Here is a 17,736-nt window from a genome sequence, read left to right on the forward strand (position 1 = left end):
TCTATCTATTTAAACACATGTACATATATATATTTAATTACAGTATATACAGTTTGTAATGAATATTACATATAATTCTAAATTAGCATTTAATTTAAATACATTTTAATTTAGCATTTTTCTTCTTCACAGGTGGGTATGGATTATTAGAACAAGGGATTTTATGCCCGTAAATACATTTATGCAGGGCAATTTCTGAGCAGTACACAAGCAATGGACATACACAAAGTAATCCCTGAGTAGAGAAACAGCTCTCTGGATAGAGAAAAACAAAAAAAAAAAATTAAACCAAACCCACAATTTATATATTTTTGTACATATATATATACGATTCCATAAAGAGGGCTGGTTATCTTGAGGGATGCATCAATTTCTGTTTAATATGCTATTCCCTTTATAGATAAATTATCAAGGACTTAATATTTATACAAGATAGTATTCTACACACATTGTTTTTATGGTAGGTATTTCTACAGAGTATACTGCAGATGAAGGAGAGTAAACATATTTAAAAAATTATATAATACTGTATAATATGAATGATGACTTCTTTCACACTGTTTCTCTGCTGGGACATTATCATGCAAAGAGTTTTCCTTTTTCATATGTAGAGTAGGACATCGATTTCTGTCCCAAGGAAGGGAAGACAGAGATTAATTTCTTACAGAAGTTTCACATCTTCTGAAGTTCCAATTACAGTCAACAATTCGTAATTTTTCTTTTTTTGCCCCAACATATTTAAATACCAGCAGAACCTTAGAAAGATATTTTGGTGTTTCAATTATTTATACGATTAAAAAAATGTTACTTCATTCTAGAACTTCTACGTTCTGTATAAAAAATTTACAAAGTCTGTGCTACAGCAATAGTACATTCTGAATAGCTTTGGAAATGAAGTGCATGTCAAGTGGTTATCAGGGCATTAAAATGGTTGGTTGGTTGGGAACACTCTTTACATTTCAACCGTAACAGCACCAATCCCCTCCCTGTGCCAAATACCTTAATTTTTGTTTTATGGAGGCATTATCCATCTTAAAATGAATTTTCCATTTATTTACCATTATTAATAATGACAGTGGGTTTGTCACGTAATTCAGAAGTATTGGTGTCTCCAAGTCTTTCAACACGTAAATTCAGAAATATGCAGATAAATGTGCAAAATACTGTTGATTTGGTTTTTTAACTGAGAATCTCAAGATCTGTCTGATTAAAACCAATGCTTAAGGAACTTCCAGCTGAGTACAGAACTTCAGTAGGTATGTGTGTGCTTAATTTGGTGCTTGTGAGTAACTCCCACTGGCTTAAATTTCAGTGTGTGCTGAGGGCGGATTGTGGTGAATCAGAGAAGGGTAACAACCCCCCCAGTGATGTGAGTGATGCTTTAAAAATCGACATAACTGCTCCTGCGCACCCTTGGGATATGGGGCAGTTAAAAGATCAGAATTTTAAACCTTCTTCAAGGGATCTAGTAAGAAGTTAGAGAAAATAAATAAACAAGGATTCAAAGACCAAAAAAAAGGGCGCTCATTTTTTGCTTTCTTTACTACGTATTTGTAAGTTGTTACATTACAGCTCCATAATTTTTTAGCCACTTATTAAATCAAATCAATAACACTTGCTCTAATTATTGCAGGTTTGAAAAAGCTCCATATGCTGATGCCTCTGAACGAAAACATCTGCATGGTGATCTGACCCATATAATTAATTTGCAATACTTGCTCTTTTAAGCAATTCATATGAACTTTATTGAGTGTCCCAGAGTAGGCAAGACCTTATTAAAAAAATGAGCTGCAGAGAAATTTAGCTCTAGACACACACATATTTGTTGGATAGTATGAATATTTGAAAAATGTACTTCCTTCCCTTTATAAAAAGTTAATGATCTCAAGAAATTGCTTACTCAAGGTGAAAATCTTTAGGAAAAACAAAATTGAGAGTGCTTCATTATAGGTCTGAGGAATATCTACACAGCGTCAGCTGCAGAGGGTGGATTGCAAAGTCTCATTAACGTTGAGGTTACTGCCTTCTTTGAATTTAGAATCTTCTTACTTTAGGCCCTAAAATTTCAAGTGTATGTAAATAATTACCCTGATGGGTCTGCTTCAGTAAGGAAATATATATGCACATTTGAGCTTGGGGACCTCAATTTTCCAAATGGTTATGGCTGCATCACATTTTATACACTAAACACTCTCCTTTGAGACGTTGCTTACAAAGGAAAATTCAGTGGATACCTACACAGTTATCAGACCCAGAGCTTTACTTTGTAGCAAGGCACATTTCAAAAGCTTCTGAATTTGCATGCATTTTGAAAAAGTATCAAAGATTTACATAAAAATATAGAATTTTTTAATGTCTATATATTTAGTTACACACTTATTGATATATATTTATGTATTCATGTACACGTGCATTCATATATATATGCATGTATACATACATTTGTATGCAAGTGTACGTTTTCTGACTATTCAAAATAGAAATACCCATGGATCAAGAATATCCAGACAGATTAAAATCTGGACTTAAATATCAGTGACACAGTTCTTAAAAAAAAAAAAAAAAAAAAAAAAAAAAAAAAAAGATTTTACGTTTTAACATACATTTCAAAGAAATCCATAATTTAGCATAATGAGTTACAACTCTGCAAGGGATGCCCTGGAATATCTCTCTGCTCCATCAGTATTTTCTGATTTTACCGACATCTTTTGTTTTCTTTCTGGTTTTAAACCCTTGAAAGTCAGTTATAATGACAATCTGAAATTCAGATCAAATAACCATGTGGTTTCTTCCAAGGTATGACTCAATCTTTCCTTTAGACATTTGTCCTTAAAACACTGCTTAGCAGAGAAGATTTATTGAGAGATTTTTCCTTTAAGGATGTAGCACTCAATTGGCAGCCCACAATGCTTTAAAATAAAAGCTCTTGGGAGATTTTATACCTAAACCTAAATCTTCAAAGTATCACATGCTTGCATACATATCCTAAATTTGTAAACATTAAGCTTGTGGGCTTGAAAATCAGGGACAAATTTTGCAGATACATATAAAGTATTATACCTCTACTATTTTCAAATATTATTCTGTCAACTCAAATGATCCTGGTTTTATTTATAGGTTCCTTGATACTTAGAAATAGTCACCTTTGGTATTTTAAATTTGTAGCACCTTCTTCCTAACTTCAAGCCAAGTTTTATTAAGAGAATTTATATTCTTTCAAAGTTGGATTAAACAGCCTTAATTAAAAGTCTTTCTTAATTGCATCTGAGACTGATTAATAATTAGATACCTTTCACATAGAAGTTAATGCTTTTCTGGTATAACAAACTGAGAACAAATACCTTATTTTGCAACAGATATTCCACTTGACCTCTGTAGTTCATAATAACAGAGAAAAGGTTCTGCCTGGAAAACAGAAAAAAACCCAACATCAAGTTAATAACGATTAGGTAAAGAGAACAGGTTTGGGTCTTTTTTCCTTTTTTTTTTTTTTTTTCTTTCACATTCTGTAAGTATGGAATAGCTTAATTGATGGTGGTTTTATGTTGGTATAAAATAAGGACAAGTGTGTACATAGACATCATGTAATTGAGCCTGGATCTTCATGTTTTTTAGGTAGTTATTTGCCACAAAGAATAGATGCAAAAAATCTGTCTATACATGGAGGATACAAGTTTCCCAAGTTAAAGAACTCCAAGAAGTGATTTGCTATTTCAGCATCTACCGAACTTCATGTCCCATTTATTTTACTCTTTAAGGTTAAGCAAATGCTTAAATACTACCTTGAAGAAGGATGGACTTAAGTATTTGGTACTTTCTTACGGTTAGACTTGATGATTTTAAAGATCTTTTCCAACTTAAATCATTTTATGATTCTTTTTCAATCACTTCACAGACTAAAGTTGCTGAGAATCAGTTAAAAAATCTGCAAAACACCTGGAAAAGCTCTACATTTCAAAAGTCCATGCCAAGTCACAAGTATAAAAGTGGGTGTCATAAAAAGGGAAACCATTGCTACACAGTCCACTAAACTTTATTTGCATACAGTTCTCACATTTACGTTCTCAAACTGCTTCAGCAACTGCCCTTTTCCTTAGCCTTACTTAAGCTGTGAAATTGTTTTACTTCTGTAGACAGACATCTGCCAATCCATGGTTCCATGCCTTTGTCATGTTACGCATGAAATTACCACAAAGTTTGTACAAGCAGATTGCTGTGTCTTAGCAAAGCTTCACTAAATTAATTAGGATTATGAAGAGGAGCATACATCTTCTACACTGAACTCCAGGACTGATGCTTCAGCTGTAAATCTCACCATTTCAGAGCCACAGGCTCCAAGTGCTATCATCAACAGATAACCAGAATCAGAGTTTTGCTTTCAGGAAGCATATATGTATCTGTATATGTTTCAACATATAGCATATATGTTTCAAGCATTGTGAAATTCTAGCTGTCAATTATTTTTCAGCTGGAACAAAACAAAAGATAGTACCTGTGAGATAAAGCTAATGTCTCACTCACAGATGTATTTCTGTGTCAGCCTCCTCTCTAGGGTCAAATCATCAGGAAAGGATATGGAAACTTTAATTCCCACTTTTACACCCTGCCTACCCTACTGATATCAGTGGTAAAACGGACATGTTATTGCCTTGATGGTCATCAGAGGTAGTTCAGGTTTGCACATGCTTTCATAAAAAATGGGAATCGTAATTCGCCTTCAATTGCAATTAAACAATTAAACTACATTCAGTTGCAATTATTGCAGAAAGCATTATTTGTTTTACTCAATCACTTTATTCTTGACTTTTTTCCCTTCCTATATACCGCACTCATCTTCTGTTAGGGTTCTCCCTCCTCAGAAAGCTTAGAAGGAATTTCCCCCCCCCCACATACTCTCCTACCCCCATTGCAGTCTGGTAGCTGAAAGTCACAGTAGCGTTTTCATTTCTTCAGAGCAAATGGACTATTGTTTACAGAGAAATTGTGTGTGCCCTCATGTATCTCAGCTGGGCTGAGAAATCAGAGATTAGGGTTGCCACCACGGCCTTAAAGTACAGTTTTCAAGGTACATGATTAGACTTTCATTATCTATATTGCAGGACAAGGAGAATCACTGCACTGAAATAATCATAGAGAAATGTTAGGTGGCCTTTCCTGGGCCAATACCATAGTGCATTTCCCTGCAGACACTACTATTCACTTCTTCCTACAGGTAGTTCTGCCTTTACAGCTTTTTCATTTCCAACTTGAAATAGCTTTATCTGGCCAGGCAGTGTGTGTGGAGTAGCTGCCTGGCAATTCCTCCTGTAATCCTGTTAAATCACAGCAAATACAAGTTGTCGCTCTGCTTTGACCAAATCTCCAGGCAACATCTTTTCCATATCACTGTCCAGCTTGAAAGTAGTTCTGAACATATGAGCTTGCCTTGTTGATTTTTACATCCAGGTAAGCATGTTTATTAACAAACATTGCCTAAATGCAGGTTACAGAATAATTTCATAAGTTATATTGATAGTTTAAAAAAGTAGCATATTTGCCATCAGTTTATTCTTCCCTAGAGAATTCTCTGTATAAAGTAGCCATAATTTTACATAATTATTAGGAAACAAATCCAGTAACTTACAATGATTGAAGTACTGCTACTAATGCTATCCTGAATATCTTTGTCTGCTAGATAACTAATAACACCTGTGTGTTATCACACAGACATACTTCCTATTTTTACATCTTTGATAGCTGTGTATATATATGGCAATACTAACCCAGGAACATTTGATGTTGAGGACAGTTTTTAGCAAGGCAATAGTCTTCAACAGAAAAGAAATAAGAAAAGCACAAACAACTTAAGAGTCAATCTCAGATCCCAGCTAGCCTACATGGGAGGAGGATGACAAGTACATATCATACACTTACAGCATTCACTTCTCAGTTCCCTGGCAGCAGCATCACTGAAGAAATGTTAGGTTCCCTTTCTAAAATGTCTATCACCACGCTGCCTAATAAAGCATGGCCAGGCCTAGATTGTTGTGGTGGATGGAGTTATGTCCAGTTGGCAGCTGGTCACACGTGGTGTTCCTCAGGGTTCAGTACTGGAGCCAGTTCAATGACTGATATCTTTATCAGTCATTTGGACAAGGGGATCAAGGCACCCTCAGCAAATTTACAGATGACACCAAGTTGGGTGGGAGTGTTGATCTGCTGGAGGCTGGGAAGGCTCTGTAGAGGGATCTGGACAGGCTGGATTGATGGTCCAAGGCCAATTGCATGAGGTTCAACAAGACCAAGTTCCAGGTCCTGCCCTTGGGTGACAACAATCCCATGGAGCACTACAGGCTGGGGGCAGAGTGGCTGGAAAGTGGCACAGCAGAAAAGGACCTGAGGGTGCTGGTTGACAGCAGCTGATCATGAGCCAGCAGTGTGTCCAGGTGGCCAAGAAGACCAGTGACATCCTGGTTTGTACGTGCAATACTGTGGCCAGTAGGACTAGGTAAACAATTGCCCCCCTGTACTCAGCACTGGTGAGGCCTCAGCTCGAATCCTGTGTTCAGTTTTGGGCTCCTCACTACAAGAAAGTCACTGAGGTGTTAGAGCATGTCCAGAGAAGGGCAATGGAGTTGGTGAAGGGTCTGGAGTACAAGTGTTACAAGGAGTAGCTGAGGGAGATGGGATTGTTTAGCTTGGAGAAAAATAGGCTCAGGGGGACCTACAGTAAGTGATCCTGTTCTGCAGACATTTTCTGTGGTCCTAAATTTCATAGACTTGTCACCTGTAAAATACTCAACTTCTATTGATCTCTTTATAGCAAGGACCAGAATGGGAATTTGGGCTCCAGTCCTAGGAAACCAGATGGGTCCTCAGTAAGCACCAGGTACCTTGAACAAGTCACTACCTCTATGTTTTCCTCCATCTGCTAAATGCCAGGTGTGGCGTTTACCATTGCTGGCAACGTACTTTATATCACATTGATGAAAAACATCACAAAAAGTGTTAACAACTTCTTTATCTCACAGCATAAAACAGAATATAATGAAAGTTGAATGAGGAATCTCTCATTTAGTGCTTGTCTACCACAGATTAGCTTTAGAGTCAGATGCATTTTGATGCCAAGTTAAAAGCTTGTCATAGCTAATGTCCATTAAAAAAATAAAATTAAACAATCAAATTTTAGATCACTCAACTGTGAAAATAAAGGCCTAATGAAGAGCAAACCTGTTATTTTTACAGTATTTATTCTCAAAAATTATGACAGCTTCAATCATGGGAATCTTTGGGAAACATGAAATCTCTGATGAAACCTTCAGTGATACGAAAGGAAAAGCATGAGGAAAAATTACACAGATCTAAAAGAGATTATTGATTTTTGCTAAATAATCACTAAGGTCTCAAAATAAGAGTCTAAAATATTGATACAATTGTCTTTTTCTTTGGTATCATTCCCATCCCCAGTAGTTCTGGAATTGTCCTTTGGGGCAAGGAGGTTCATTGCAAATACAAACAATAGCAAACACAAATACTGCTAAATACCAGCTTACCGAGTCAGTCTCATGGCACACGTGTCTCTTAACAGCTGATTCATACAGAACCTTCTTTGGTCATCCTCACACTGTGGAAGAGAGGTATACAGTGAGATATACATTCTGATAAGAAGAATGTATGCTGGAGAGATTTGCACTGTATTTTCCAAAGTCAGTATGTTCTTAAATATGTTCAGAATGTTTTGATCTGAAATGTTATTTAGTGAATGTCTTATCTTACACTGGGAGGTCTTATATAGGTACCAGTGGGGGTAAGAGTGTTCAGGAAAGGAAGCAAGCTGGACTTAGCTTAGTAGAGTTTCAAATTACATTCAGCAAGGGAACAGGATGTACTTGAATCCAGGCAGGGCAAGTGAAGACAGCAGCATATTCCACTGCCCCATCTACCTGGGAGTCATAAAAAAGGCAGTCAACATTGCCTACAGCATGCATCAGTTCTGTTTTGATTTCATACAGTGGTGGGCCAGGGGGAGAGATGAGGTAGAGGTCTCCTCTTGCAGAGGTAGAGAAGAGCTACGAGGGGAAACTTGACCCTGGGGAGTGAGAGGCTTTCCTTCTCGAGGGAACTGGACATTTATTCAACCAGCTTTTGTTGTGCCAGAAAGTAAAAAGGATTTTATTATGTATATCAGTAGAAAATTGAGACCACAGGAAAACATTGAACTCATGCTTGATGAAGATGGCCCTCTGGCAAATGGGCATGCAGAAAGAGCAGAGGCATTCAGTGCTTTTTCTGTCTTAGTCTTTCATACTGGTGATAATCCCTGGGCTCTCTGTCCTCTGAGCTGGAGGAGCACAACTGTGGCAACAGTGGCTTTCCCTTCGTGGACACAGAAATTTTAGGGGACCAGCTGCATCACTCAAATGTTCCTAAGTTCATGAGGCCTTGGTGGGATTCATCCCACAGTACTAAAGGAGATAGCAGATTTTATGGCAGTACCCAAGGTACCCAAGACAGAGGTCTTAGGAATCTAGGGAGCTCCCCACTGAGTGGAAGCTAATAAACATTATTCCAGTTTATAAGAAGGGCACAAGGAAATGGAATGGAATACAGTGAAATACAAGGGAGGAGAACAAAGGAGAGAATATATAGTTCATTCGGTAGGGATCTAGAATGATAATCTAGTCCAAGTGATGTGTTGTGACATCACCAATTACTTACCCAGTTGGATGATGCATCTACCTAGCAATGGATTATGACATCACAAATGACCCAGAATCCCTCGCTTCTTAAATGAGCTCATGCCCTGAACTCAAGCTGAGTAAATTTGTGAGGTTTGGAGTGGCAGGTGAGACCTTTGGTGCTGGTACTCATCTCTGGGAGTTGCTCCTTGCAGTTCTTGATGCTGTTGGAGGATTTTTCCCAGACTTGGCACGTTCAGGCTGTGGGGGCACCCAGGAGACAAGCTTACAGCAGTAGAGGTGGGCTAGGAGGGGAAACACCACCCTGGGCAGCTGGGAGGCTTTCCTTCTTGAAGGATCTGTGTATTTCTTCCACTGCTCCCCAGGCCAGCCTCTCTCCCTTTGCTTGTGTGACACCCGCTGCTGCAGCGCTGGTGAGAGGGAGCAGCTCGACACCCCAAGCGAGCCCGAGTGCCCCTCCTGCCAGACAATCTCCATCACTTTGCACATCTCTCTTGGCAGCACATGGCGTCAGGTGCCAAAGAAGATATGGAGGAGAGCAGCTGTGTTGACAGCGGTGGCAGCCTGAGCCAGTCACCCCAGGCAGGACCTATGGAGGCAGCAGAAGACTCCCGGTGCCCCATCTGCCTGGGGCCCATGAAGAAGCCAGCCTACGTGACCTACTGCATGCACCAGTTCTGCTTTTGGTGCATCCGGCGGTGGGCCACGGGGAGAGACAACTGCCCCGTGTGCAGGCAGCCCATGGAGAAGCTGCTGCACTCAGTGCGAGGGGACGGCGACTACGAGGAGTGCGAGATTGGCCTGCCCGCCCGCCTGCAGAGGATGATGGCCATGGAGTGGGGCCTCCAGGCACTCCCCACAGGGATGCTACAAACAGCACAGGTGGCCCACGACCAACAGCCCTTGGCTGGCAGAAGAGGCTTCCCGGGGGCTGAGAGTGCCCAGAGGCAGGATGCAGCTCCAGGGCCCTCCAATGACCCTTCCCAGCAGGCTCCTACATCCAGTGCTTCCGATGAGACAGCCCCACTGAGGGCAGGCGAGTGTCCAGGTGGCCCTGTTGCTCCCCTGGACCCACACAATGGCACTGAGTAGCTTCGGCCCCTCAGCATCCCCCCTCTCCTGCACCCAATAAACAGCATGGTTCTTTCCAGCACATCTGTGTGTTATGACCAAAGAATGTTTCTTAGTCCACAAGGCCTTGGTGGGATTCATTCCAGAGTGCTAAAGGAGCTGGTGGATCTTACGGCAGGATCCCCTCAGTCCTCTAGCAAAGGCCTTGGGAGTCCAGGAAGGTCCCTGCTGACTGGAAGCTAGACGATGTTATTCCAATTTACAAGAAGGGCACAAGGGAATGGGATGGAATACAACAGAGGGAAGAGGACAAGAGAAGGGAGAGGGAGAAGCAGACAGGAAGAAGGGGAGGAGAATGTAGTTCAGTTGGTCAGGATTTACAATTTTCGTCTAGTCCAACTAGCTCACCTCTTCAGGGCTGACCAAGGATTAAAGTCCACTATGAAGGGCTTGTTCAAGTGCTTCTTTCTAAGGGACTGATAATCAGGAAGCATCGACCACCTTTCTGGGAACCCATTTCTGGTGTTTGAGCACCCACTCTGTAAATAATCATGTGTGTGTGATTGATAGGAGCCAAAGAGGATGTGACAGACTGCAGCAACAGGGTATATGTGAATTATTTATCTGAATACATATGGTTGATTATTATATACAAGAGTGACAAGATTTTCATAGGTTTCTATGACACTAGTTAAACTACACCCTTAGTGGAGATTTCTATAATCTAACATAGTTCATATTTCAAAATTTAGAAGGACCATATAGATCACAGGTCAAATTTTCCCCAAGAGTAAGTGCACATTATATCACAAAAATAAACAGTAGTGCATAACTGTCTGAGATAGCTGAAGAATCTTAAGAATCTTGAAGGGTTTTTTGTTTTTTAAAAGAACATTTTTTACACATCTTTTTTTATGAACTCTGTTTATTTTCCAGAACCTGACTCTAAGTCTGTGGCTTTCCAGTGTTCTGTGGCCAAAGGCACGTTTTAGATAACAGCAACAACAAAATTAACTGTGAGCTCAGTATAGACTATGTCAGAGTCTTGATTTCAGTGTGACTGGAGCAGGATTCAGTAGAGCTGATGCAATCTATAGAACTGGGTCCAGAGCGAAATAAATACTGTGGCTTTCAATGCACCATATCTGTCTCCTCTGTTAGGTTTTTTCCTGGTCCTGATAGACTAACTGGCACTCCTGCCTGCTAGCAGAACCTCTCCTTTCTGTATAAGTGTTCTGTCACAAGCATGCCCTGGAGCTGGAGGAAAACTCTGTGACTTATTCCACCTCAAGAGCTGTTCATGTTCTTTGCTATTATTAGCAACGGGAAGTATCTTCATGGCCTGAAGCTCTCAGAGCTGTGTGTTACTGTAAAGGGGTGATCAATAATTCACTTGAGGAGATCTTAAAATGTCACCCTTCCTAGTTAAACCCTATTGTAGGTTCCACAAGTTCTTTGAGATAATGTACATTTTCTAATGGCCTGAACACTGCTAATTTTTCTTCCAAGCCTGTTAGTTACCTGGCTGAAAGACATTATTGTTTGCTAGTAATCATGCTACCTGGTAATTATAACTATTTCCAAAACTGGAATCACCAAGGATGCTCAGTCTCTGCTCCTGGCCTCCACAGTGCACTGCAGTATATTAAACCTTGTTTAAACATGTTAAACTGCAACAGAGTTGAAGGAGACTTTAAACATATTAATAGAACATGCAGCATTTTTCAATAACACAATTTCAAGGGATACTTAAATACAAGGCTCCCTTCTGTTTGAGGACTACATAATCCCTCTAGAAAACTACAAACATTTAAATAATGGAAAAATCTTCACCTTCAAAGGATGGGCCTCTGACTAAACCTCAGTTCTTGGCTGCTTTAGTCCAAAAATCCCTTTCTGGGAGCAAGTGAGGTGTTTTTCAGGAACCCATTAGTATTCTTTCCTGCCTCTCCAGTACAAAGATTAATGCTTTTCCTGAGATAATTGGAATGTGGGGACAACTCTGAAAAATATGGGTCTCTAGGACAGGCAGAACACTCCCTAGATATGGTATCTGGATAAAGGTTTCTGCTTCTATGCTGTTCCACTAAGCATTTCTTCCAAACCACCACCTACCCTAGTAATTTAACTTCCCTGACCCTGCTACAGCTTGAGGTTTGTGCTTAAGAGTCACTTCTTAGAGACTTGGGTTAAAATAGAGTAGGACAGGTGTGTAGACAAAACAAATCTAGTAGTCATTATTCAGTATTATTGCAACCAGTGTACACTGGGCCACCACTTTACAAGAGGACTATTGGATTTTCTCTGTTTGTTGTCAATCTCAAGATTTCAGTGTGTGGAGAAAAATCTGCAAGGTGCAGAATTCCCACTTCTGTCAACAGAAGTTCTGTCTAGATGGTATAAAATCTATAACCTTATGCTCCCTGTATAAGCTTATATCAATTTAGTAGGAATTGAGCATCTTGAAAAATTATGTCTTAAAAGAATTTTCTTCAAGGGTATTAAGGCTGATAAATCCCATGTCTCAAAAAACCAAAATCAAATTAAAGGTCACCCACTAGGCTGTGATTCCATGTAAAGCCCTTGGCCAAATTTCTTGCTTGTAACTGCTCATCTAAAGACAATTTCCTGCTCTGAATACTTCATAATAGAATGCCAGATTCCCACAAAAGGAAAGCAAGCAAGCAAGCAAGTATTCACCTTAAAAGATGTTTTTCAGCTGAATTTACAAAAATATTATGAACTTTAAGTTATTGGCAAAAGTTCAAAAGATGTCTGGTTAAAAAAAAAATAATTGCTCATTATTTGGAAGTATCCACTTATACTGGTTATTAAGTATGATAAAATAATAGTAACTTGCATGTACAGACAGATATTTTTAATTACGTAACCTGAATTCAACAGCGTTATATAAGGTAAGCAAGAGTCAGGAAGGCAGCCTGCAGATGGCCTTAGTGTAGAGTTCTAATTCCTTAGCACACAAACAAGCTTTGAAACTTCACAAGAGACTCCTGAACATATCATTAGGTTCCAGTTTTGAAGATCTATAGTAGTAGATGCTGACCTAGAAAAGGTAAATAACTTTTCCACCATTACACATATTTACACATGTCCATAATTACATCTAATCACCCCCACTTCACTCTTCACAACTCCTTCTTTGGCAGCTGAATGAAGTTTTCCATCTCCTAACACAGGAGGGGTTGTCACAGATGTAACACCAGAAAGGACTGTGACAACCATCTAAGCTCAGGCACAAGGTGATTTCTGCTTTAACCTCAACAACTTGCAGTTAAATGACAACAAGGAACCACAGATACTTTTCCAAGACAAAACTCATTCCAGTGGTCACTGAACGTGTTTTTTTTACTGCTGTGATGTGGGGATGAGATGAAAAAGAACATTTGAGATGGACACTTGCTCAGCCCATTCTGAAGGTATATTCAAACTACAACTATTTTCTCTAGACTGAAAGCAAATAGTTGTTAATTCACTGATCTGAATCATATTTGAAGAAGTGACTTGGTGTTGAAAAGTTTCCTGATTTACTTTCTTTGGACAATGCTTTGTCAAAGAGAATTAGTAGCTTTTCAACAATAAGTAAGTGAACAATATTGGCAGTGAAAAATGCCAGTAATTTCAACTGGAATAGCACACTTTATCACTAAACTTTTATTCATAAACCAGTTAAAATGTTAAATGTGTATATATAATCAACTTCATTATAATTCTTTTTTTAATGCATCAGGTAAAATATTGTATTGAACTGGAAGTTTCACATGGCAACACATAACAAAAATTAAAATAAAGCCCCTACCCTCTTTTTGCTAGGCATCTGTTTTCTGACCCATATATTGACAGACTCAGGCTATTATCATACCTGTACAAGGCAGGTAATTGGTACTATCTGTGAACAGAGATAACACACTGCCAGTGAACACTGCCCAGAGCAAAGCTTCTGCGCTACTGTAAACTTTGGGCTGGAAGTAAATCAAGGTTGCCCACTGAGAATAAAGCTCACATTTAATAGCACAGGCCAGTGTCACTGAAGCTCAGTAATCCACTGCAAGGTTGCTTAAAGTGAAATAATCCCAACGGTAATCTCCCTGGATTTAGAGATGATGATAAAACAACATTTTCTGCAAGGACATTTCTGCATGAGTACAACCAACCACACACAACACGCATCGTGCATGCACAAGCACCACATCAGTGATTCTGGCTTTTATAAACCTACCCTAGTTTTCAGTGATAATGACAAGAATCCAAATCTAACTCATTCTACACAGTACTTTGAGAAGTTTTGCCCTTGTTATATTTCAAAACCGAAAGGCCAATTGAAAATAAGAATCTCTGACCACGGAAAAAAACAGCATTAAGCTCTGACAAAACCAAATTTTTTCTGAAAAAGTAACCTTTGGTCCTTTTCAGTCGCGTTCCCTACAGTAACTCACTAGACATAATACGGGAGCAAAGCAGAGATGTTTCCCAGTACGTTTCACCTGGAGTTCAGCAATAATATATGCACCCTCAGGAAAGCAAATAATCTCTCTGATTGTTACTGAAAGTTGCTATGTATAAGGACCGGTGGAATTTTATTCCTTCAGAGATGCTTAAAGAAAGTGGAGGAAAAAAAGACAACTTACTGTTCGAGCCAAGCTTTGCCTCAGATGAGTAGTGTTGTGTAGTCGAAGCTGAACGCAGGGAGTTGCCTTGCGAAGACTTTCATGGCTGCCCAAAGTGTGATCGCTGCAGTTTGGGGGAAAACAAACAAATCGTTATCTCTGCCTCATTTCCTTTTTTATTGATTTCTTTTTTTTTTTTTTCCCCCCTTGCTCCCTCTCCTAAAGGCACCAGTACACTAAATTCTAAGTGCAAAGGAGACTGAACAATAAAAACCCTGTACTTAGCGCCTACTTCCATGAAAACTGATGGGGTGAAACAATTGATTGCTTAGTTGTATCACTGACCATTAAGTTCTGTAACAGAACAACAATGACAGAGAAAGAACAACCTTAACCAACAGCATGTGCTCCCAAACCTCGAGATTATTTATGCATGTTCTTCAAACACCAGTTAGTGCAATTTATACAAAGTATCCTGGATGAGAATGCATCACTGCAGAATGACTGATACCCAGTGTCTGATACCCAATTCGAAAATCAAATATTAACTCTAAGTTTGAAAATCACATATATTAAGATGGGTGTCCCTTGATTCTTAAAGAAATCAAAGTTCTCATCCTGTGAAGCTCACACAGAGGTGATAAAAGCAGGGTTGGTCTTTGTCAAGTCATATGCCAGCTAAGGTCAGACAACAGAGCTCTAGTCACTCAGCTGGAGTGGTTATTACAACTACACTGCTGGTCAAGGATGCTCTACCACCCCATAACAGCGGAATTAATTATTCTTATTTATTTGCCTCCTCAGAGTAGCTTGTAGCCCGCTTACCACTCTTGGCAACTTCTTCTAAAGTTACCACACAACCTTGGTTTGTCACTTGAAATTACTTGGAACAAAAACAATTTCACTATTTCCCTTCCACATGTTGTTTTAAACGGGTGAAATAATGCAACATTTTTTTTCAGAGTTAAGGTAAACATTCTTTTACATCAGAAAAAAATCCTTTGGGATTAATGAGTAGGAAAAACAACAATGGTTTTTACAAAGGCAAATTCATCACCAAGAGTTAGTACGCATCATCAGTTACGCCTCTAGTGCATGTTCAATTAGGTTCATGTAGCTTTTTTCAAGACTTCAGCAAAACAAACACCAAAAAGGATATTCTGTATTTATACAGTTTTATAGTATGGTAAGTTGTTTCAGAACTCCCTGGTCCGTGAAGAAAAAACGATTCTTTCTTGGTTTATCAAGGGCCATGATAAACTCAGAATTCAGATATAAACTAATAATAATAATATAATGGCCAGTCTTCGCGAGCGAAGATCCGGGGAAGGTCTTTCCACCTTCCAGCCTGCGCATTGGATTTTTTAGGTGAGACACAGTGTGCGCGGAACTGAGCCCACCCTTTAATCCTAAGGTTCATCTGCCGGGGCCAAGCGAGCTTGGACGGTGGCAGCGAGGTCCTTAGGACGTAGGTGGGTTGCCTTTAAGGGCTAACGAGCCCCGCCTGCCCGGGAGTGGCCCTGACCGGGAATCGAACCCGGGTCTCCGCGGTGATAGCGCGGCGCCTTTACCCCCTAGACCACCAGGGGCTCCAATATAAACTATACTTCTACTTAAACAGGCTTTTGATGGAATGTCTGAATAAAAATGGCTGGATTTAGTTTTAAAAAACCCCAAATGCTCACCTATGAATAAATCATGGAAAATCTGACTTAGGGGAGACTCAAATCTCACACTGAGCAGCAGAGGTTCCCAGCATAAGTGAACATTTACACTAAGAAACATTCTGTACCTAACTGCCATTCAGCACAATCACAGGTAATTAATACATCTTTGTAAATAATCTGAACTCATACTACACTGTAGTTAAGTATATACTCTCCATAAGAGGTGACAAAAGTGTAGATATAAGATTTTTTTTTTTTAAACATATACATGAAATGTTGCAGAAGACAAACTCATTTCCATCTGACAAAACAAATACCTAATACCTATACCAAAGGTTCTCCTTTGGTAGCACTTCCATACATTTGCAAAATTTCTTGATTTCAAGAGCATGATGTAAGAGTGAGGGAAGTTAACATCAACAGAGTGAAATACCTGCACTAGAGCTATCTGCTTATCACTGTTATACCTAAACCCTTCTCAAGTCCTTTTACAAGTGAAAGTCCAAGTGATCAATTCCCAGTTCCTGTGACTGTACCAACACCTCCATTCTCTTCTGCTGCTCCTCAGCTCATCTCTGTGTTGTGCCTTCCCATGGCTTTCTTGAAACTTCTTCCTCTCCTCATTTCAGCTGATCAAATCTGCCTCCTGACTCTGATGATGAACTCCCTGTGACTGGGGTTGAGCCAGCGAGGAAACCATGTGAGAGTGGGGCGTGAAGGGAATCAAGTGGGGACCCATTGGGTCACAGGAGCTACTTGCTGTGAAGGGACTTCAGTCCCAGCAATGAAACTCTCAGTGGCTCCTGAATGGTCAGACTACGAAGTTTCCTTAACGCTTTAGAACTACCTCACACCTGGTTTTTACCTTATACCCCACCATTATTCCTTCTCTTTCCATTCTGCCTCATCTCCAACCTTGGGACAGGCATAGTGACAAGAATATTATCACAAAGAAACACATCTCTGAGTCCTGAGTCACTTTTTCCTGATTCCTCCAGCAGACAGATTCCTACTGCAATGCCAACATCACACCAAGCCAGTGACATGAATTGGTACAGTTGTACCAATACAGAGGAGCGTTCTGCTAGTGTACAGCTATGCCCTCCTCTGCAGTTACAGTTTTGTACCACAGATGTATAAAAACTGCCTTTTGCAAGTGTAATTTTTCCATGCCATCCCGCTTCCAGGCAACACAAGCTGTGCCAAGAGAAGTTGAACTTTCTGATTATAAATACATTTACACCAGTGGTTTGTGTTAGCTTTGCTGTGTCAGGCAGATACTATACATCATCAAATCCTGTATTGACACAGCGATGCTGCCTGAAATACTGCAGGCAGAAGTACTGGCCATGCAGTTGACTTCATGAATGGATTTTATTCGCACAAATACAAAGGGAAAAATTTTGACAGATATTGTTACACAAGAGACTAGACAAAATGGATTAATGCCTCAGCAAAATAATGTGGAAACCTGGTCTAGATGAAAAGTGAAATACAAGAAATAGAAGTGTAGCTTTGCCACATTTTAGCTGTACCCCAGGCAAATTTGCTACTGTGCCTTTACTATTAAGACAAAGGTAATGTATCTCCTTTGGAGGATAATATGATTATTAGTAACTGGTTTACAGCCCTCTGAGATCTGTAAAGGAAACAAAAATAAAAGCCCTGCAACATTATTAACTCAAGTTTTCCCCT

The 17,736-nt window shown here is 39.6% G+C and overlaps 1 protein-coding gene across 1 annotated transcript in view; it reads right to left on the minus strand.

Annotated features, from left to right (window-relative positions):
• Positions 1-17,736, minus strand: part of PIK3C2G (phosphatidylinositol-4-phosphate 3-kinase catalytic subunit type 2 gamma) — a 195,708-nt gene that overhangs the window by 162,282 nt on the left and 15,690 nt on the right. The window contains exons 5-7 of the mRNA XM_050324986.1: positions 14,396-14,498; positions 7,533-7,603; positions 3,342-3,405 (exon numbers count right to left, since the gene is read on the minus strand). Of these exons, the coding sequence (XP_050180943.1) occupies positions 3,342-3,405; positions 7,533-7,603; positions 14,396-14,498 (238 nt within the window). The remainder of the gene's footprint in view (positions 1-3,341; positions 3,406-7,532; positions 7,604-14,395; positions 14,499-17,736) is intronic.

This window comes from Myiozetetes cayanensis, unplaced genomic scaffold (assembly GCF_022539395.1).
Source record: "Myiozetetes cayanensis isolate MyiCay16 unplaced genomic scaffold, myiCay2020 scf3, whole genome shotgun sequence".
Taxonomy (NCBI): domain Eukaryota; kingdom Metazoa; phylum Chordata; class Aves; order Passeriformes; family Tyrannidae; genus Myiozetetes; species Myiozetetes cayanensis.